This window comes from Topomyia yanbarensis, chromosome 3 (genome assembly GCF_030247195.1).
Source record: "Topomyia yanbarensis strain Yona2022 chromosome 3, ASM3024719v1, whole genome shotgun sequence".
Lineage (NCBI taxonomy): Eukaryota > Metazoa > Arthropoda > Insecta > Diptera > Culicidae > Topomyia > Topomyia yanbarensis.
This window is the reverse complement of record NC_080672.1, coordinates 164,337,504-164,359,171: the sequence shown is the minus strand read 5'-3', so window position 1 is coordinate 164,359,171 and position 21,668 is coordinate 164,337,504. Positions and strand designations below refer to the sequence as shown.

Sequence of the window (21,668 nt, the reverse complement as noted above, 5' to 3'; positions counted from 1 at the left end):
AGTAACAGAAAACAACCGGTCAACTGCACACAATAGCAAGGTTTACAAGAATCCCGGTTTATCTTCAATCATATTTTAACTAAAAAAAATATTTGAAACATGACCGCCAAAGGACGCATCACCGCCTTTTATCACTGCCTGTTTCAGCGCAGCAATTTTATCCAGATCAAAATCTTCTTCCTCGTCATCAATTCTAAAACATTCGGTCATTTGGGACTTTTGATTTCTCTTTCTCCCACAGATAAATCATCGTCGTCTTCATCACCTCAAAGATTATTCGCGAGTGGAACGGGTTTTACTGTAGTCGCTGGAGTAATATTATCAAGGAGCTTTTATTCTTTTATTTCTTTTATTTAACTCTAAGCACCTTGAATATCATTTTCCAACTGAACATGTATTGTAGGTGTTGCCTTACGTGAACATATGCCAGTACCAAATTAATTTAATCGAATGTAACATATGGGGGGCATTGGTTTTTAATATCAGTTAGCTTGATGCAATCTAGAGCGGATGGAAGATTCGATTTAATGTGTTCAAACGACCTACGATCGACGTCCACTCGGGCGAATTCTTGCCAGCAGAAAGGAAAACCATGTTTGATTGCCTCATATAAATAGCTAGCAATCGATGTCTCTAACAAGCCTCGAAGCTTGGCAATATCCGCCACTGAGCGACACTCTAACCAGAGGTTCCAAGTTGTTTGCTGGGTTGGTGATAACTTACAGTGGGCTCCGCTTCAAATCCCGCTGCATGACAGACAATCCATCACTGCTGTTACAGTACCAGGTGAAAAGTTCAGTTTTTGCTGAATGGAGGACAAAAATTCTTTGCCAAATTTTTGAATCATAATATCAGAGAACTCATCTAACTTGGCATGCTTCATTTCCTCCAAATTCAGCGGTCCAATGGTAGCCATCTGGTGAAGGGCTTGATTCGAAGCAATCACATAGGGCATACATTCGTAAGCGGTGGCCAGTTCGGAGCGCTTTTTCAAGAGAATCTTCACCATATCCTGAATAAAGTCCTGCTTTTGCACAACTGATTGCTCCAGTATACGAGAACCTTTGGCTGGCTTTGAAAGTCCGATGTTGTACATACAGTGCTTGCGCTCGAACATGCGAATAAAAGTAAACTAGTCACATGTATTCCATTCTTGAAAAACATCCTTTTCTTTCAAGCAAAACGGTCAATGCTTTCCACCGGTCCTCATCTCGTGACTTCCCGAGACCGTGACAGGTATTTTCAAGTAATGATCATAGTTTCTTGCTTTTGGAGCCGCGCAGCAGTGCGATCGGCAGCACAATACCTGTATCACCACCTTCGATAGCTTACAACAAATGTTCCATGTCTTTACTAAAATCATAATTATCGCTCTCGTCGATCCCTGATTATCTTCTCGTAGTAGCTCATGTCTTTTGAAATCAGCGCGACTCCAAAACATAATACACTTGGATGGTTGTCCATCCCGGGCAGCTCTATCGCCTTCCTGATAATAACTTTCTAAATCCTTCGACGTACCATAGTGAATGATCAGTCCAACATCCGGTTTGTCGATTCCCATTCCGAAAGCTATCGTAGCCTATAATCTGAATGCAGTCTCGGACAAAGCTTTGGATTACCTCTCGCCTCTGCTTCAGCGAAAGACACGCATGATACGGCTCACAATCAATCCGTTTACTCTTCAACAGCTCCACAATCTCTTCCGTTTGCTTCCAAATCAGGCAGTAGATTATGATACTACCTTCAGTGTTGTTGCCAAGGGCGTGACACTCTTTTATAAAAATATTTCACCTCGTTTTATATTATTTATATCCCTTTATATTAATTTATAATTGCCTATTGACTAATCTATGTGGAGTGGTGTTAGTGCGAGATTGAGGTTAAATCGGGTAGTTTTTTTGCCAAATGAGGTTAAATCAGATGGCGAATTGAAAACATAGCGTTATATGTATGTTGTCTATACACATTGCAACTGTGTTGGTGTCCTAGACGTCAAATAAGTCAATAAAAGTTATAACTGTATTCGAAGCGTTGAAAGTTCGAAAAAAAAATTCGAACAAGCGTTACCATAGTTGCCTACGCGTGTGATTAAACAATGAAAAAATGGTGTTTCTTCAAAGAAAAATGGTAAGTACTCAAATATTTTTACATTTTTTGCCGAGAATCCATTTCTCCCGCGGGACGGAAGTAATTAAAAAATTACCAAGTATAGCTAATCAAACGCGTGGTAAAAATTTTTCGTCGCACAACAGCTGAACGAAAAGATGCCCACTCTACAGCCGTATGTCCTCAACACTTCATCGACCGGGAAGAAAATACACGTCCAAAAAATTTATAATTTCGTGTACAACCGTTATACCTACCCAAACAATCCAACATTCTGTATCGAATAACCAGTTTCAATATTCAACAGCAGCAAAACATCAAAAGCAACTTCGCATCCAGCAGCTACCAATAAACCCTCAAAAAAGAACCATAACAATTACAGTTTAGAACCCACAAATCAACAACAGATTGTGTTGCTCAGATCCTTCAGGAAGCGTATTTCCAAGATCAGCAGCAATACACCGTTCAAACCAGATACCAGTACGTCTTATTGTATATGAACTAACGGCAATTCAGCTCACTACGACGTGCCGTTGCACCGGGGTGAGTTATTTGTAGACATAAAACAGCCTAACGCCTTTTTGCTACTTTAGTGGCTGTCCGAGACGTTCCAACCTACCGATTTCCCTCAAAGTATTTTGAAGCACGCATGATAAAAATAAAACTTAAACGGTCGCAGATCAAACGCATTCACCCTAGAGCTCGGATCCTGTCTGCAGCAGGAAATGTGCATTATACAAAATGGTATTCCAATTGACATGCTGACGGATCTCAACAACCTGCAGGAAATGGGGAACACCATAATGGGCGATGTAGTGATCCATCCTAACTCAACATTTGTGAACAAAGTGCGCAAGAAAGAGTACTGTTCTAACCGGAAGAACACGGAAACAATAATTGTAACACTTCTGTGTCGGTGGCAAGTGTTCCAGTAGCACAGAGTTCCGCGTAAAAATCAGTTCCCGTTAGTATCTCGTCCATGCTTTCGCTACCGTGATTGATGAATGTTTATTTTTAGGTTGAAACAACGGGAATGTTTTTCCAACACTTTGCTTACCAGAGCGAGGCCGTGGACTTTATATCTCACCTAATATTCCTTGGGCTGTGGTCCTGCTTCCGTGGTTGGGTTTTCTTTCTTAGGAGGACGTCTGGAGTTTTAGAACTTTCAAACTTGATTTTCTTTCGTTAGTTAAAGAAGCACTGTGAATCACTTTGAAACTTGAAACTTAATTTATTCAGAAAATATTTACAAAAGTTATCTTAAAGCTACATGTTGCCCGCGCGATTCATATATCGCTACGGGAAAATTTGTCCCTTTTAGTCCTTAAGTTTTTCCCTATTCTCCTGAGATACGGTGTAGATTTCCTATGGCCTTAGAAGGGCGCAATTCCTATTTGTTTACTTATATATTTGGCCCTGCCTCTTCAAGACTGACGTATTTAACCACAATACGGATTCCTGCTATTCAATCCTAGTCCAGTCCCGCAAGGGCTCACAAAATATGCGGTTACATTTGTACCGCTTTCTAAGATTTTATTACTATCCTAACCGCAGAGTAAGTGAGAAGGAAAAACCCAAAGCTAGCTAATCGGACTGCGTATGGCACGCTTATGTATATTAGGCGCGGGAGGTTGATAAATAGACAGTGATCCCTTTTTCTGTGTTCTTTTCATTTCATTTTCGGGTTTTTAAGATCAACATCAACCTTCCCTACGCGTAGCAGTGATGCATTTCTTATGCACTGCTGACATTGTATAATTAACTCATTTGCGCGGCAACATTCCAGGGCCCGTAAATCATCCTAGTGGTTTACTCAAATTATCGCTTTACCGCGCAAAAATCTTAGTATTATTCTTACGGGTGTAAATCATGACGTTATTCTATTTAACTACAAGTTCTTCGAAACTGTTCATTAAACGTCAGGTTGGTACTTGATCTACTGATACGAAGAGTATCAGCGCACCTACTTGGAAGTGCTTTGGCCCTTGTACGAGGTCTAGTTATGCTCTTCATTTTCCTAGGGTTTGGTGGTAGTATTCCTTCCACCATTTGTTTAGTTTTCCCAATGTCTACCCGCTTGCGTGTGCGGTAGACATAAGGTTCTTTTATATCATTCAACGTTTCGATAAAGTGTTTCTTGTACCCTTCATCATTTATGTTTTGCGGAAAAGGTACCTGCTTAAGCGCCTGGTTTTTATTCCTGATAAGTTCCGGCTGATTTTTGTTTGGAGGATTGAAATCCGATCCCACTAATTTTACTGCTGATCTGGTATGTGATCTAGTTCTGGAATCAATACCCAGCCAAATTTGTTTATTTACGGCAGCGTCTGCCTTTGTTTTCTCTCGCTCTTTGGTCTTTTGTTTTCTGTCTTCAATTTTATGGCAATTCAATCTTTCATGTGCCTTATTCTTATTCTTAACATTTTTAGGGTGTGTTGGCAAAACACGTGTTGTCGATAAAGTATAAGTCTGCGGGTCAACGCCCGACACGACTTGTTTCATTTCAAAATTTGAATATTTGTTTTTAAAATATTCTTTCTGTTTTGTTTGTCGGTAGGGCTTTCTACCTAACCCTTGTTCCAACCTTAGAAAACGACCTGAAGTATCGTCATACTTTGTTTTCTCTGCCTGTTCATCGCCCTTTGGGATGAACGGCTTCTCAGGTTCTTTGACCCTGACAGATTCAATACAGAAATGACTTAGGATCATTTCTTTTTTGTTTTCCCTTTTTGGACCTACATCATGCTTTGGCGAAAACTTTCCACGTTGTGTTGCGCCATGAAGAACCCAACCTAATTTAGTTTTCTTAGCTACCGGTTCATTGAACCCTCTGGATTTTTCCTCTAATCCAGTCATTAAGTACGCATGTGGCAATCCAAGTAATAATGTAGGAGTTGCATTTTCATAATGCGGTAACTCTGTACTTTCTAAGTAAGAGTATTTGTTAATCAGTTTGTTTCGCGCTTGAGTTTGAGTAGGTAACGATAATTGCTTTATCGTTCTCAAGCCATTTAACGAATAAGTTTTATCAAACTGACCTCTTATTTTCATACGAATTTCTTGACTCGATTTTTCTTTTTGAGTCTTACCATTCGTCCATGCTAATGTCATAGGACGTTCAATTCCTTTTAAATGTAGTTTTTCTACTATGTCACTTTGTACCAGACTTACTGAGGACCCTGTATCCATGAAGGCAAATGTTTCTACTTCATGCGGTCCGTTCTTAAGAGTGACGGGAATTATTTGATAATGGATTATTTTACCAGAATGGTGGTAATTTATATTTTCATTGTCGCTTTCATCAGACCTTTTTTCTTGTGCTATAACATGTAACAGTTGGTGATGTCTACTTTTGCACCCTTCTATGTTACAAATTTTAGTGGTTCTACAATTCTTTACCGAGTGATTCGGTCTGCAGCACGAAAAGCATAAATTCTTCTCCTTAACGATCTTCCTCCGTTGGTCGGGAGAGAGTTCTCTAAATTTACCACAATCTATTATCCTGTGGTCAAGCTCGCATAACAAGCACTTTTGGTAGCTTGTAGCGTGATAATTAATCCTGTTAGATTTTTCTATTCTAACGGGTTTATCGTCTTGTAATCCCCGCTCAGCTATCAACATGGTAGCTAGCTTTTGCTGGGGCTGTAACCAATCAAATAAATCGCTTACCGTTGGAGCGACAAAGGGATTTGCAGTGGTTGAAAGCGCCCTTTCCTCATTAACATGAGTTAGCCATTTTAAGTGCAGTCCCTGTGGTAACCTGCTGACTAAATCACGGACTAAACGTTGGTCATTGAGACATTCCTTACGTCCCAAACAGTCCATATTGGTGACGAGGTTACCAATTCGAGATACGAAGTCTACCATGGTTTGTGGTTGTTCGAAACGTGGATTCCTAATTTCTAACACGTCTCGTAAAAGGCCTGAATATATCAGTTCGATGCTTCCGAACTGATCCTCTAATTTTTGGATAATTTTGTTAACGTTGCGCGAGTCTAAAAGCAGCGCGTTAACTGCTTGTAGTGCGCCTCCCTTCAAGCATCTTTGCAATCGATGCAGGTTTTCTAAATCAGTGAATTCCCCTTCACGAGTTGTTTCGTAGAAGGTTTGTTTAAATCTGGGCCACATCTTACAGGACCCATCAAAATAAGGCAAGTCCATTAGGGACTGCCTTAGGGCGTACTTATTTGCGGTAGTCTGGTTACCGACGTTGATTTTATTAATTTTTTGAATTATTAAGTCAAAAATTTCCGCTTGGGGATTTTCTAATTGACTTCTCTCTTTAAATTTTCTTAATTGCCTCTCTTTCTCCGCGAGAGAGTCTCTAATAGCCTGGCACTTCCTACAAAGCCAAAGCTCGCTCTTCTTTGGCTTATGTTTCAACCCTACGCAACTCAGGTGGAACCAGCGATCGCAATCGTCGCAGGCCACCATATTGTCTACATCATTAGCTTTAACACATAGGCGACAGTTGCCATTTGGATTTTGTACAAAATTATACTCCATAACTACGCTCTTAAAATTAGCTTACTTGTTTCCTTTTCTGTGTTGGACCGACGGTGTTCTTCGTAGTCCGCAGGTGCCGGTGCGATACCGACGGTGTTCTTCCAATCTGCAGGTGCCGGCGCGAGACCGACTGTGTTCTTCTAATCTGCAGGTGCCGGCGCGAGACCGACTGTGTTCTTCCTTCCTATTAACTAGTTGCAGTAAAACATAACTTTTGTCTCCAGTTTTCCGTGAAGAAACACTACTCAACTTTTGCGTTTTCACGGATAGTTATCCAACGTTTTACATCACAACACTACTACAAATGTCAGACTGCATCAAATGTAGATTCCCCGCACCCACGTCTATCAGTGTTAATATGCGTGCTGTCAAAAGGTTCAGCAAATTCCCCTTGTCTAAGGTGTCTGCTGCGTCTCTTATACTTTCTACTAGTCACTATATACTTGGTATGTATGTTTACTTTCTATGGATCTTGTATTTGTAACACTGTATTAGAACTTTAGTTTACATTTGTATCCTCAGAAGCTGCCACTTCATCCGCGCAACCTCCCTAATCGCACTTAATCCTGGGAGAATGTTTTCTATGCTGTACACCGTTTATACTTATCACACTATTTCTGGTTATCGGCCAGGTTTCGACTGTCCGGAAGTTTCAGTGTTCAGTGATAGATTTCAACTATCACTCTCCAGTGCTCCTCTCTGGAGCCACCATGAAACAACGGGAATGTTTTCCCAACACTTTGCTTACCAGAGCGAGGCCGTGGACTTTATATCTCACCTAATATTCCTTGGGCTGTGGTCCTGCTTCCGTGGTTGGGTTTTCTTTCTTAGGAGGACGTCTGGAGTTTTAGAACTTTCAAACTTGATTTTCTTTCGTTAGTTAAAGAAGCACTGTGAATCACTTTGAAACTTGAAACTTAATTTATTCAGAAAATATTTACAAAAGTTATCTTAAAGCTACATGTTGCCCGCGCGATTCATGTATCGCTACGGGAAAATTTGTCCCTTTTAGTCCTTAAGTTTTTCCCTATTCTCCTGAGATACGGTGTAGATTTCCTATGGCCTTAGAAGGGCGCAATTCCTATTTGTTTACTTATATATTTGGCCCTGCCTCTTCAAGACTGACGTATTTAACCACAATACGGATTCCTGCTATTCAATCCTAGTCCAGTCCCGCAAGGGCTCACAAAATATGCGGTTACATTTGTACCGCTTTCTAAGATTTTATTACTATCCTAACCGCAGAGTAAGTGAGAAGGAAAAACCCAAAGCTAGCTAATCGGACTGCGTATGGCACGCTTATGTATATTAGGCGCGGGAGGTTGATAAATAGACAGTGATCCCTTTTTCTGTGTTCTTTTCATTTCATTTTCGGGTTTTTAAGATCAACATCAACCTTCCCTACGCGTAGCAGTGATGCATTTCTTATGCACTGCTGACATTGTATAATTAACTCATTTGCGCGGCAACATAGGTTCAATCCCGACGGGTGTTTCCAGAGCGCAGAAATATACTACCTGGATCAGGGATAGGTGCCAGTGAAGGACAAACTGTCAATGAAGTTCCACAAAAGAAACCACCACTTGTGCCGATCGGAAACTTTAATATGAAATGTCTTATGACGAGAATCATGATATCTGCTATCCAAAATCGAAAATTGCCTGAAATCATTGGAAAAAGATTCGTCTTGCTCCACCGATCAAATCGGTATTTTTAATACTCGTCCGTTTGGATAACTTACTTTGAATAGATTTAGATGAACATACAACGAAAATTGATCACAAGCTCGCACAATGTAAAACTAATGATAAAAATATTCCCGTCCAGAGATGCCAGATATTTTTTTCAAATGTCTGCAATAATAATTTTATAGTCTAGGAAGAACAAAAAATGTCAGGAAAACTGGTGTAACCAAAAGCCTTTATATACAAAAATCTGTAAATATCTGCAACCAAACTAAAAAATCTGCAAATATCTGAATTAAACAAAAAATCTGCAAATATCTGCGTCATCGAAAAAATCTGCAGCTAAAATTAAGTCTGCGAATTTGCAGACATGTCTGCAAATCTGGCATCTCTGTCTAAGTTGGTCAGGGATGCCAGATTAGTCTGCTTCACAGATTTTCAATGTTCTGCACAGATTTTTAAAACCACGCAGATTTCCAGTTTTCTCTTTTAATGCACAGATTTCCACAGTTTTCTGTTATAATCCACAGACTAGTACAGATTTCTGACCTCGCGCTCAATTTTTGCCTCGAGTAAAAACTAAAAAGAGGTCACCATTTCTTTGAAAGAAAAATCGATTTCACCAAATCGATTTTATTGAATCAATAAAATCGATGTTGTCAAACATCGAACCGAAAAGATCGGATACGAAAAATCGATTTTTCAAGCTGAAAAAATCGATTTTGAAAAAATCGCATCGACATCGCCCATTCCTAGATTCTCCACTTTGGCGTCTAATGGCGATTTCGCTTGAACCTGAAACTGAGTCAGGTTCTAACCCCAACCGCTGTCAGTTCATACATTTTGACAGTAGTTGGGGTTACGAACGGACTCAGTTTCGCCTCAAACAAAAACCACATAAGTGATTACGAATGCATGGGAACAAACGTTGCGCCTTTTCAGATGAAATTCTATAAATTTACCCTCATCAACCAAATAGACCGTTTGTAAAAAATCGGACCTCGATTGTGATGCAATGAGCGGGGAATACCTGTTAATGCCTGTCTCGGCAATTTACTAAATTGAGACCAGCAGCTATCGCCACTATGCGGACCGAAGAAAACAATCTGGAGGTTTCCTCCGATATTGCTAGTCGACAACGTGAACACAGTTTCTCCGTTATCACTTGAAGTTCGATGCAGCATGTGCTGCAAAAGGAGTGTTTAAGGTTTACACAAAAAATCTTCAAATACATGGACCGAGACATTGATGAAAACGTGATCATTTTGGCCCTCTCTTGTATATTGAATCTTATTTCTAGTCTTAAGATAGCTGTAAACTTTCTATTCTTTAGTAAAAAAAATATTTCAACATTGTAACCTCCTAGTTTTAAGATATCAAAAATGTAAAAACAAAAGAAATGTGCACCGCCAAGCTAACGCATTTGTGCCTATCAAATAAACGAAATGAATGAAAAAAAGAAAACGTGATCGCTCATAAACCGGACGTTTTTAATCCAAATAAATTTTTAGACTACTCCAGGGCATTGCGATATGCTCTGTATTAATAAAAAGGGGCAACGAATAACCAATAAATAAAACTTTTCGACTCTTTCAAACACTATTTTATCTTAATAATATGATTAATTTTATACAATTAGGATGAACCCGATCGAGATGTGAGCGGAAGGTATATTTTCGCCGAGTTTCTCGGTCTTCCGATGACGATGAACGAGCTAAAATCAAGCAACTTAAGTCTCACTATCACAAAGTTCTTATGAGACAATACTTACTTTCACAAAGCACTGTTATCAGTCTTGCCTGGATATTTGACTTTGCTTCCGTTTTATTCGGCGATTTCCTTTCCTTGCAACTTGGTGATCCTTCCGCATATTGGTATAATAAATCCAGTTCTGGCCGACAGGCAGATAACTTGATGGTCTTTGGCGTATTTTTAGCTCCTGCATCCCCTGTCAATGACATGCCAGTTTTGGCTATAGAAGTTGGTAAATTTCTGAAGCCCTAGAGCAAAAAATTGAGTCCAAAAGAAATTCCATGAAACCCGCATATATTACCTTGTCAGTATACAAATTTGATGGTGTCTACCCGTGGGAAAAATTTTGATTGTTCTAGCATCGTACATTTCTTTGGCAATGGCATCTTTACTTCGACTGTTAGATCTCGCTCGTACAACAGTTTAAAATAATTAGTTTGCTACTTACAAGCATCAAGGTATCAATACTTACCCTAATTCGGTAGCTCCCGCTCCTGCCTTTGAAACTACGGCCTCAAAAGCTCCAGTTTATGCACAACTTTTTTTTGACATGCTTCGCTTTACTGCCGATAGAATGAATATTGATGGTCACAATAACGAGATCGACCGCACTTGGGATCTAAGCCGACCTACGGTATTTAATTTTGAAAAACGATTTGGTTTCGACGTCAGATGTAAACAATAAAAAATAGCAAATCCAGCGCACACTAAGAATAAGTTCGAAAACAAGTTCGAAAATTCCTCAATGCAATATTTGCTTATAAAGTGTATAAAATTATAATGTCGCTATAATTCTACGAAAACATTATAAATTTATAATATTTTATAATTTATTGGAAGTGTCACGCCCCTTGTTTGACCGGGTTCTAGTACACTGTACCAAAACTGAAGCGTTATTCCGAATGATTTTCAATATGACCCGGCCCTTTAACATTTGTCAGTTGTGTTTTGGATGACAGCCTTTTGATTTTTGTTGCCAGTTACTTTACACCCTTGTATGCAAGTATCAAATGATAGACATTCAGAAAATAGAAGCAAAAGTTTCGCATTGCAAAGCAACAACCGATCAAGATTGAAATGTTAACATTAACTTTACAATAACTAAAACGTCGAATTTGATAAGACATCCCCATATTCAGCGTATATACCAAATCAGAAAATCGAAATACTTCCATTATTTCTTAGCATAAATGTCATCGCAAAGTTGAATGAAAGTTGCTCAAAGAACAAGACGATATATATTTGGTTTTAAGCAGAAGATCAGTTCAAATCAAGGAATTGGTTGTACATATATAATTATTATTGAAACAGTTTATTGCATTTTGCAAACGTAATTTATTGTTATTGGTTTCTTAAAAACTATTGATCAAAATAATATATTCTAAAAACATCAAAACACAATCCAAATGCTTGTAACATGCTAACGTAGTATAAAAAATAACCTCACATTGAATTCAAACTTTTGACACTTTGCTTAATATAGTTTCGTTACCAATGTCATCATGACAATCTTACAGCTTTAGCACACAGTTAAGCTCAGCCGGAAATGAACCGGAGTTCTGGCTGGTTCCAGTTCGTATTCCGACTTCAGTGGCTAATTAGAATCGGTTGTGTTACTGGAGCCAGAATACGAACTGGAACCAGCCAGAAATCCAGTTCATTTCCGGCTGAACCACAACTTTTTTATCGCTACTCCCCCGGTACGTGTCTTCGAAAAAAATTCTTCAGTTAAAACATGTTACGTAACGTCGGTGACTACGAAAGTAAACGAAGAGAGACAATTACGCAGTATTCAAATTTAACGGTAAAAATTTGTTGCCTTCCTTTAGCGGAGAAAGTTATGTCTTATGTGTAATATAACTTGTTTTAGTTTAGTGCTAGGGCGTTTAGTGACAACGGTTTGCCTTGCTCTCTTGGTTCGATCTCGACTATAGATTCTATAGGCTAGTTTACAGTCCGGAAAACGTGTCACGGGATTTGGGTCCCTGTGTATTTTAAATGGAGCTCGGGATTTCAAATCCCGTGACGGGAAATAAGTCTACACAAAAATGACAGTTTTCCTGAAGTGTAAACCCAACCGCGGGAAACATCACGGGATTTTAAAACTCTCCACACAGAAATTCGGCCGGGAACAATTCAACACAAATTGTTTCCGACGGGGAAAATAGTATTTTTATAAAGTTTACAATTCGCTGCAAGTTGGATACTGTTTGTATTTTTAAGAAGCAGCAGAGTTTTTGGTTTGACAGTTTGGAGAGATCTCAGCGGGAAATTTTCCCTGATCAAATCCCGACGCAAATCCCGTGCGAAATCCCGTGATCCATTTCCCGAACTGTAAACTAGCCTTATCTCTCGATGCTGAATCATGGCAGCTAGCAACGGAATTATTCTTCAATGTGAAATTTACCCAGCAGTACCAGAATATAATATTCGCGCAATCAACGAAAAGTTTCCGGAATTTGCGTCGGAGTCAGTCGAAACTTTTCATAGTTTGGATTGATACCGTTTCCGAGCTAGTGCTTTTTTAAAGATATTTTTCTGATGAGTCAGAATTTGTAATTCCGGACATATTCTCTTGTCTAGTGCGTAATTCTACTGGATCGTTGATCGACTTTTAACAATCGCACCGGGAGGTTGCTGATCTAGCTCAGTGCCTTCAAGTTTTACGGTAAACTTAAAAATTGCTGGGTGACTTGGTTTCTTGCTTGAGCGCAAAAGAGTGGTTTCCTTTCTGCTAACAATGATTAGGTTTGTTCCAGTACACGGAAGTCACTCCCTGTTGCTCCGGAACAAAAAATTCTTGCTCCTTTTCACTCCGATTTGCTACCAGAAGAAGGAAAAGAAAAGAAGATAATACAGGAACGATTTTCTCCGGAGTACTTCCAGTTTCTCCTGGTACTGGAACAAACCTATTGCTACCAGTGTACTCTTGCGGCAACGTTGATCCATCACAGAATCTCTTACGTTTGTGCGGTGCTGGTGTTTTCTGAAAAGAGGAAATAAATCACTATTACAGCATAATGGTGAATAGTGGGACGCAATTCTTGAGCGTTTTTTCAAAAAGTCATATCTGCAATGAGTTACTCTCTTTGTTTACTTTCTCTTCTGTTAATAATTCGGTCACTTTAACATTTATCCCTCAAGTCTGGTCATAATATGCTACTTAAAACCACCGTCTTTCGATCTGTACTGTAAAATAAGTGAAAAGCGTTATAGTGACACCGTAAAAATCGAAAGAGAAAGTAAACAAAGAGAGTAACTCATTGCAGATGTCTTTTTGAAAAAATTCTCATGCGTTAAAATATTCGTAAACAGGCGTGTGTCATGAATGCCACCTGTATATTAACCACAATCATAGTACACTCAAAAAAGTAAACGTTATGCCTATTGATTTATAGATTTTTGCACTATTGCGGAAGAATACGTTTACGACACTATTTACTGGCACATAAACCTAATGTGTGTATTTACAAGAAATATTAATCTTACATTCACATTTCATAATTATTAGGCACATAAAACCCCATTCTATAACAATATGCACATATAACTTATGTGTGTGCATACATAGTTTATACAATTGACACATAGAAGGTATGTGTGCGTGCGATAACAATAGCATTTCTTCTTCATATGAATTTTAAGCGGTTTGAAACAAATAGAATTAACGTTTGGATTTTTTAGTGTACTTTTGTGCAGAGAATATTGTAACAACATAACGATAAAGTCAAAGTAACACCTTTCCGATCCGCTTTGGCAACGGTTCAGTACCGTGCACGAATGCCAATATTATTTCACACGCTTCAAATGTGAGCACACTTGTCCGGGACGGTGCCGTGCCGGACAAGTGTGAATGCTCGCTTTTGATTTGTATGAAAGAATATTGGTGTCCGTGCACGGAACTGAAACGGATCGGATAAGTGTAAATAGTGCTTAATGCTATAAATTGAACCCTTCCATAATAAAACTGAAATACCTGCGTCAGATTGTTTAATTGATTGTACATTTCCAAAGGTAATCAGCATTGTGGGGCAATGTAGTTCAGCCGCCATGGTCATCGGGATAGAACCAAAGCAGATCGAACATTGGCTCCTCATGTTGCATATCATGCGATCCGTCTAGCTCTCGAATCTGATTCAGGGACTAAGACGGCTATGTGAAACCAGTAGATTTGGCCATCACCTAGTGCCGGTCGCGTGGAAATTTTCCAAACCTTGGGATAGGAATACCTGTAACTACAATCTCGGGACTCGTGGTTCCTAGGGCTGTGATTCCCGTACGATATTGAATCGTTAGTACCACCATTTCACCAGAATAATAGTTCCGATCAACATAGTCATCAATTGACAGCTATTTGGCATCCATCCTAAAAAAAATATGATCGTGAAACTAGCTGTGCACAAACTTACGAAACATTTTACCTATTGTATATTTCACTCCCTTTCCAGTACTCCCTCTTTGCCTTGCATACTATGGCTTTGACTAGTTATTTGCACTAAATACGGCTATTGAAGATGACAAGCAGCAGTATTTTCACGTTTTGATGTCGCGAACTGACTTTTTGCGACTGCACAGAAATAATGAAAAAACTTATCTCGCAAACGCATGAAGCGCTTCAAATGACTGTCATTCGAGCCAGCCCAAACACTGGAAACAGATGAAACACGAATGATCAACTACTGTTAGTTGAGATGATAATAATAAGCACCATCGTTTACTTTTTTGGGTGCAAATAATTCATATGGCGTTATGTCTATCCTTCGAATATCACAGACTGTTCATTCCAATACAGACATGAAGTCATTCGATCTTGAATCCACCATTTTTTAGATGATTGCCGTTCGAAATCGTCAACATTGAGTTTTTATGTCATTCAAATGGCAAATCATATGCTATATCGCAACAATTTTTGTTCAGTGTAGTTATAATCTCTTTTATTTCAGCACCACTACACGGTAAAAAATACTCAAAGTGATAGTGATTTGCAGTTGGATTCGCACTACTTGCCCAGCATTTCAAAGCGATGTGTCGATCTATTGGAATAGATCATTTCAAAGAATCAACGAAATCAACAGCAAAGCACTTCCATTTTAAATGTGTTGCACATTGCTTCTGATAGATCTTGCATTCAACTATATACGCATTCCTTACGGTATATCCCATTATAAATATGTTACCTGAGAACAAATAATTGCTCAATAAATTAACCACAAGTACAATATATAATACTCACGTTCTACATTACTTTGGAAATGCAACTTTTCCATTTTTGCTCCTATTACAGACTTTAATGTTTCGGCACGTTTGACAATTGCAATTATAGATGGAACCATTCAAATTCAATAGATTAGTACAGTGGTGCGAATTCAACGGATATTCACTTCAATTTAAAGATCATTTTCATTGAATAGCTTTCAAAGACAAGGTTATTTTGATACGAGTTATGAATCCTTAGAAAATCAATGTTAAATCACTTCAATTGTTAGTGATACATGATAAACTGATTCAAGTGCAAAATCATTTGAATTAGACGTGCCAATATTTGACCGTGTATGAATAGTTTAGACGAGCTTTTTCAAACGTTTAATTTGGTTGACAGTTTTACATATAACAGCTGGAGTAAAACAAACCCCCCAAGTACTGTGTGTGACATGATTTGCATTGAGTTCGTATCGCCAGGTCTCACGAACACTTCTGCTTCCTGGTTGGAAACAATTCCATTTGGTTTTGCCCTCTTTGTTTATTATTTTCCACCAGCTAGTGATGTAGTGTTTGTTTCATGTGACGTGTACGTTCATGAGCCGTAGAAAAATCTATAAAACTCAGCCCCCTGCTAGGCAGCCATTTTGTCCTAGCCAACATCTGCCTTTGTTAAAATCAAAACAACCCAATGCTATTGCACGGGCGACGTGGGCCAAGATGCAGCTAGGCTCATCATATGTTGACTACTGTCAAAGTCCGTATATCTCCATAGCGGGATGACAGGAGTGACACCCTCCTGATAAAACTCTATATCATATTCACTCAGGAGGGTGTCACTCCTGTCATCCGCTATGGAGATATACGGACTTTGACAGTAGTCAACATATGATGGGCCTAGCTGCATCTAGGCCCACGTCGCCCGTGCAATAGCATTGGGTTGTTTTGATTTTAACAAAGGCAGATGTTGGCTAGGACAAAATGGCTGCCTAGCAGGGGGCTGTATTCACTAGTGAGCATTTTGAAAAATAAAATCGATTTTGCTACATCGATCTCTTTAATTCAAAAAAATCGATGTTGTCAAAAATCGAGCCGGGAATAATCGATGCAAAAACCGATTTTACTGAATCAATAAAATCGATGTTGTCAAACATCGAATCGAAAAGATCAGATGCCAAAAAATCGATTTTTCAAGCTGAAAAAATCGATTCCTACATAAAAGAACAAAACAAAAAAAAGTTCAGTCGTCATTTCGTGAATAGAGGAAAAGTTTTTCGTATATTATTTATTTATTTTAGTAAATCAGGATCAAATATCAACATTTTTTGTTTATCTCGAACTTAAGGTTTCGCTGGATTTGTCCTTGTTATATCAACAACGCATTCTTTTATGTAACTTGAGCAGTGAGACACGGGCTTCGGGACAATTGTGCAAAGTGTTGTTTATATTGAGCAGTTTGCGTTATCAGCTAAAAAAGAAAGGAGGCAGCTTAAGTAAAGTACATCAAGAAACGCGAGAACCGTCGACCAGCTGCAAGATGATACCTAGTAAAAAGAGTTTATAGTAGCTGCACTGCGCTTATCGCTGATGGTTCTCTTCCGAAGCTTACTCTTATTTTTTTTCTGTGGGGTGAATGCTGACTACTCCGGTGCGTTTGAGTGGTATTGGAGTCCAGCTGTGGAAGTTGGTCTTATTAATCGAGTTTAAGGCACCAACCACAGTCCGGCATTCGTTGTTTCCCTTCGATTCATGGCTAGTTCTATGAACAACAAGACCCGTTTTCGTCGTAGATTGGCTGCGATTTCTTTTCTGTCCAACATTTCTTTGGACGGTACTCACCGAGACACAAAGTTAGGACCGTTGCACGGTTCTGGGGCTGGAGCTAGTGCTGGTGGCATTGATTCAAACGTAAACAACAATAATGTGGGAGGCGTACGGACGGCAAACTTCGACGATTCATCGGAGGATAACATTGACGCACCTGGGACGGCTACGGACAACAATTTTGAACAGTTTGAATCCAACCTGAGTGGAGCTAATGGATCCGTGGCACAGACCGGTGCCGTGAGACGAATCCGTGCCCGGACTGGCACATTTGGTAAAAGCTCCGATAGAAATGCGTTTCATCGGATTGATAGCGAAGGAAATGTGGTATATAGCAAAATAGCCTCAACCCCGTTGAAGGATAGGTAATTTTTTTTCTAAAGATGTTGAATGTAGGTGCTTGAATTACGTTATCTTTAACACAGAGAAAATGTAAATCCCAATGATGGAGGTACTCATTACAATCCAACGGACAAAAGGGCTCGTGCCAATTCCACTTCACTTCGGGCTGGGAGTGGTGGAGTCAAGAGAGCTTTGTTGATGAACGCCAGCGGTGATGACAGACGAGGAGCAGAGTTGCATCACAATAGCAGCACTGAAAGTTTAATTCAAGGACGGCGAAACGTCACAATCAACACTCCGGCAGCACGTGAAGTTAAATTCATAACGCCAGAACTCTGCCGCAATCATAACTATCGCAACGATCGCGTAATTTTAACGTCTAAACGCGCACCTTGCTTTCTTTTCTCGGTGTTACCCAACTATAAGAATAAATCTTCACGAAGTGAGACTCGTCGCGAGGGAAGACGGCGCAATCCGTCCGGTACCAGACCACTGTCTTCTCTTAATGACTTGCCGTTCGACGCATTTCGACTACTCGGAATTGAACGGGGAGGAGAACCAGGCCAGGAGGTATCCTACGGACATCTGCTGATTCCTTCCCGGCAGTATCATCGAGAAAAGAAACATGAAAAAGCAGCACGCAGCGGTTTTGAGATTACGAACTTTGCATCATTGGAAAATCACGCTGCGGCTCGGTACTATAGCTATGACATGCACAATCGAAACGCTACCGCCAGTCCTTCGCAGAATATGAGTAGCTTGGACAAGGGAGATATTGATGAAGGATTCACATCCGTTTCTGGGGTGAGAATCTTCTAGTTGTTTATGCGAGTAATCATAAAAAATTTGACAGCCTATATCCTTTGTAGATTCAGTATTCGCCTAACATCCTAGACGACCCTGAATTGATCGCTGGAAAGCATCGAACTTTACTAACGTTCACGTCGTATATGACATCAGTGATCGATTACGTGCGTCCGTCAGACTTAAAGAAGGAACTAAACGATAAGTTTCGCGAAAAGTTCCCTCACATACAACTAACGCTGAGTAAACTGAGAAGGTGAGTTTGATGAGCATTCTGTCACTTGGCCGCGGAAAAGAGTGGGTGTAGAAAACATGTAGACATAAAGTTGGGAATTAACTTTTGCATGAGTATTTAACCCTTAAATGCATATTGTTGTTGAATATAGTGCTCGTATCCATCCTGAAAAATGAGCATAAAAGAAAAATGAAATTTGTGCGTTTAAGGGTTAAAACCGCTTCTGCTAGCTTTAGTACACATGTCATAAAGCGGTTTCAATTGATTTACAAGCAGGAAAGCAAAAAGTGATAAAAATACTTCGGTAGCATTTATTTGTAAAGGTCTGAGTTTTATCTCAGTTTGTTTTGTGATAAAACAAGTATGTTTTCATTGTAAAGACCCGAACAGAATGCTCCGTCATTGTCACTTGAAACTCCGGATTGAAAAATCTATGTTTCGTGTACTGGGCGAGGTTACATACTGTTGACAACTTTCTCATTCTGACTCACCAATTTTTACAGCCTAAAACGCGAAATGAAACGCATCAACAAGCTAGACTCGAGAATCGACTTCCTTACTATTTCCCAAGCATACGTTTATTTCGAGAAGTTGATTTTATCCAATTTAATCAATAAAGAGAACCGCAAACTTTGCGCCGGAGCCTGTCTTCTGCTCAGCGCCAAACTAAACGATGTCAAAGGCGAAGTACTAAAAAGTTTGATTGAGGTAAGTTTACGTCCTTGCTTCATGTTCACTTTTGGTGCATTTGTTCAATTTTACAGAAAACGGAGAGCTTGTTTCGTCTTAACCGCAAAGAGTTAATTGCATCGGAATTCGCCGTGCTAGTTGCGCTCGAGTTTAGCCTTCACGTTCCAACCAGCGAAATTCACCCACATTACCAGCGTTTGCTGTACGAATCATGAGACCTAATGGACACATTCGCTTGGGAATACTATATTTTGTCTAGTGGTATTTTGTTTCCTCGCTTTATATTTTAACTGGTCGTTTGCTCTTTAAGCTCATGAAAATTGAATTACGTAATTTTTGATTGGTTATGTGGAGAAAAATTTGATTTATCGCATTAACTAGTGAAACCACATAATAATGAAATGTTTCTAAACGCCTATTTGTTCCTTTCTTTAATTCTATTATCAATAAAATAATAAATATTCACGAACACTCGTCACTACTTGCTTTTTTTCGGTCCAACTATTTTGGCCAAATCCTTTAACGAAATATCTGCCGATCCTCGTTCCAGTGGTTTAGGCTGCGTGGGACATGGTTTCCAACCGACAAAATAAATCACCTGAAAGGTAGCTGCAATTCCGTCTTCTTTCCCATACATATCCTGGTATATAGCAGCCGCTGCTAGCATAACGTCTCGGCTTAGATGCAATGGCCGGCTAAATGCAGCATTATTTTCAGCCATTCCCTTCAGGTCACCCATCAGCTCAAACATTGTCGGGTAACCAACGACAATTTCATCGGTATCGATGGTCAGCATAGTGAAATTCGAACGATTTAATAACATACCGACGTCTCTTATTTGTGTAAATGGTGATATATGCGGAGAGAGGCCTCCTCTTCGTTCTTGTTCAGCTAATTGCAGCGAAGACCTCAGTTCATATAGCGTCTCTCCACCAAACATGGTTCCCATGAATACTCCATCCGGGACCAGCGCTTCATTTATAGCACGGAAACACGCCGGCAGATCATTAATCCAGTGCAGACTCAAGCTGGAAACTACCAAATCGAGACTTTCTTTTTCAAAGTCAAACTTTTCCTCATCCAAAACGCGCACACTAAAATTAAGCCCCGGTGTTCCTTTTATCTGTGACAGCATTGTTGGGCTCATGTCCACCACAGTTAGTTTTTCAACGGATTCCCCAAGCACGTGATTTGTGACATATCCGCGACCTGCACCCAAATCTACAGCATTCCTAAACTGTCGCTGCACGTCGAAAATTCGATCCGACAATCGAAAGCCAATTTCATCCTTAATGTAATCGTACAGCTCAACATCCTCTCTAAGAAAATAGTAATATTAGTATAAGCGAAGTTGAGGCAGGTTCTAGTCCTGAGTACTGTCAAAATGAATTATCTAACAGCAATGAGGGTTAGTACCGGCTTGATTTAGGATAATAAAACTACTGTTTTCCACAAACCTTTTGGCGGCCCGTTCTCTCTGTAGTCGTTTAACATTCCTGTCGAAAATGCTAACTACTGGAACACAGTATGAGCGTGCTAAGATATAGTTTAACAATGTTTTGGGTAACTTTGTTACGAGAAACATTGTTGACAGAAGCACTAGTTAACATCTGCTGCTATCAGTATCAGCAATTCACCTGAATACTTATTATTGAATATTTATTACCACAGATGAAAACAAAATCAAATTATATTGCCTCGTTTCTTTAAAGGGACCAATGAGGAAATTTTGGGATATTCGTTATATTCCATATTCTATTCGAAGTATTTTTACCTATAAAATCATAATGTTATCGCAAAATTATTTTATTTTATTTTCTTTGCTATGTCAATTACTTGACGGCTGAGACCGTTCACGGTCCATCTCGCCCTTTGTGGTCTGTGTGCACGGAAACGAAAAACTACCTAAAATTGAGTTCCTTTGACTCAATCTCGTGGTATCGTGGGGGAACTTAAAATTAGGTAAACCGTGTTGAAGGTAGTTTCCATTTAACCACGGCAAAAATTACAACTCATTGATAGGTTTTTTATACTCAAATTTAAGTTGAATTTACCTAATTTTGAGTATACCCCAAACAACTCGAAGTCGAATCTCTCGTTTTGTTTTTGACAACACTAATAAGTGCGAAAGCGACGCACAACTCAAAAGTAAGTTAAAAGAACTTATGCTGCCGGTTGTTTTATTTAACCGTGTGTGTACTTGGAATTACTGGTTTCCGTGGTTGATGTATACTGGGTAGGTTTGGTTGTTTGAATTAAAGGTGCAAATCACAGAGAACAGTTCAAGCATGATTTTTGAAACCTGCGAAACTCGCACTTCACCCAAACAGAGAAAACGGTGATGACATTTTCGAAGTTTTATTTTAAATGTTATTTAAAAACCATACCGATTTTTACACCAATTATTCATCCAAAATGCTCACCAAAGACGCCTTTCCATTGAATGGAACGAACATTCGCGATCAAGACATTTAAAAGAGCGGATTGAAGACAAATTAAAGTTACGATGTTATTTCTCGAGTACT

At 39.3% G+C, this 21,668-nt stretch overlaps 2 protein-coding genes, 1 long non-coding RNA gene and 1 pseudogene across 5 annotated transcripts; 1 reads left to right on the top strand and 3 right to left on the bottom strand.

The window, feature by feature from the left end:
* Window positions 1-349: 349 nt before the first annotated feature.
* LOC131687360 (uncharacterized) lies at window positions 350-1,735 on the bottom strand (annotated as a pseudogene).
* A 10,441-nt stretch (window positions 1,736-12,176) lies between these two features.
* On the bottom strand, window positions 12,177-14,964 carry LOC131693329 (uncharacterized). Of its 2 annotated transcripts, none has more exons than XR_009306215.1 (3): window positions 14,471-14,964; window positions 14,026-14,415; window positions 12,177-13,035 (listed from the first exon to the last, which is right to left on the bottom strand). It is a non-coding gene; the product is annotated as an uncharacterized LOC131693329 (long non-coding RNA). The 2 variants fall into 2 exon arrangements; XR_009306216.1 differs by lacking the exon at window positions 12,177-13,035 and adding an exon at window positions 13,043-13,238.
* A 1,379-nt stretch (window positions 14,965-16,343) lies between these two features.
* LOC131689628 (CDK5 and ABL1 enzyme substrate 2) lies at window positions 16,344-19,612 on the top strand. Of its 2 annotated transcripts, none has more exons than XM_058974859.1 (5): window positions 16,344-17,437; window positions 17,498-18,218; window positions 18,290-18,474; window positions 18,957-19,161; window positions 19,218-19,612. In XM_058974859.1, exons 1-5 carry the CDS (start codon window positions 16,998-17,000, stop codon window positions 19,356-19,358), a joined length of 1,692 nt encoding a protein of 563 aa, XP_058830842.1. In that variant the 5' UTR covers window positions 16,344-16,997; the 3' UTR covers window positions 19,359-19,612. The 2 variants fall into 2 exon arrangements, with proteins under 2 accessions (XP_058830842.1, XP_058830841.1); XM_058974858.1 differs by having other exon boundaries at window positions 16,351-17,437; window positions 18,284-18,474.
* On the bottom strand, window positions 19,560-21,003 carry LOC131689629 (arginine-hydroxylase NDUFAF5, mitochondrial). Its single transcript, XM_058974860.1, has 2 exons — window positions 20,601-21,003; window positions 19,560-20,462 (listed from the first exon to the last, which is right to left on the bottom strand). The coding sequence occupies exons 1-2, from the start codon at window positions 20,726-20,728 to the stop codon at window positions 19,622-19,624; spliced, it is 969 nt and encodes a 322-aa protein (XP_058830843.1). The 5' UTR covers window positions 20,729-21,003; the 3' UTR covers window positions 19,560-19,621.
* Between the last annotated feature and the right edge of the window lie 665 nt (window positions 21,004-21,668).

What these genes read in the sequence shown, in the direction of transcription:
- LOC131689628 (XM_058974858.1), top strand. Translation starts at nt 16,998, where the DNA reads ATGGCTAGTTCTATGAACAACAAGACCCGTTTTCGTCGTAGATTGGCT. An exon ending in ACGCTGAGTAAACTGAGAAG is followed by an intron (nt 18,475 to 18,956) that starts GTGAGTTTGATG and finishes CAATTTTTACAG; the next exon opens with CCTAAAACGCGAAATGAAAC. An exon ending in TACTAAAAAGTTTGATTGAG is followed by an intron (nt 19,162 to 19,217) that starts GTAAGTTTACGT and finishes TCAATTTTACAG; the next exon opens with AAAACGGAGAGCTTGTTTCG.
- LOC131689629 (XM_058974860.1), bottom strand. Translation starts at nt 20,728, where the DNA reads ATGTTTCTCGTAACAAAGTTACCCAAAACATTGTTAAACTATATCTTA. An exon ending in AGAGAACGGGCCGCCAAAAG is followed by an intron (nt 20,463 to 20,600) that starts GTTTGTGGAAAA and finishes CTATTTTCTTAG; the next exon opens with AGAGGATGTTGAGCTGTACG.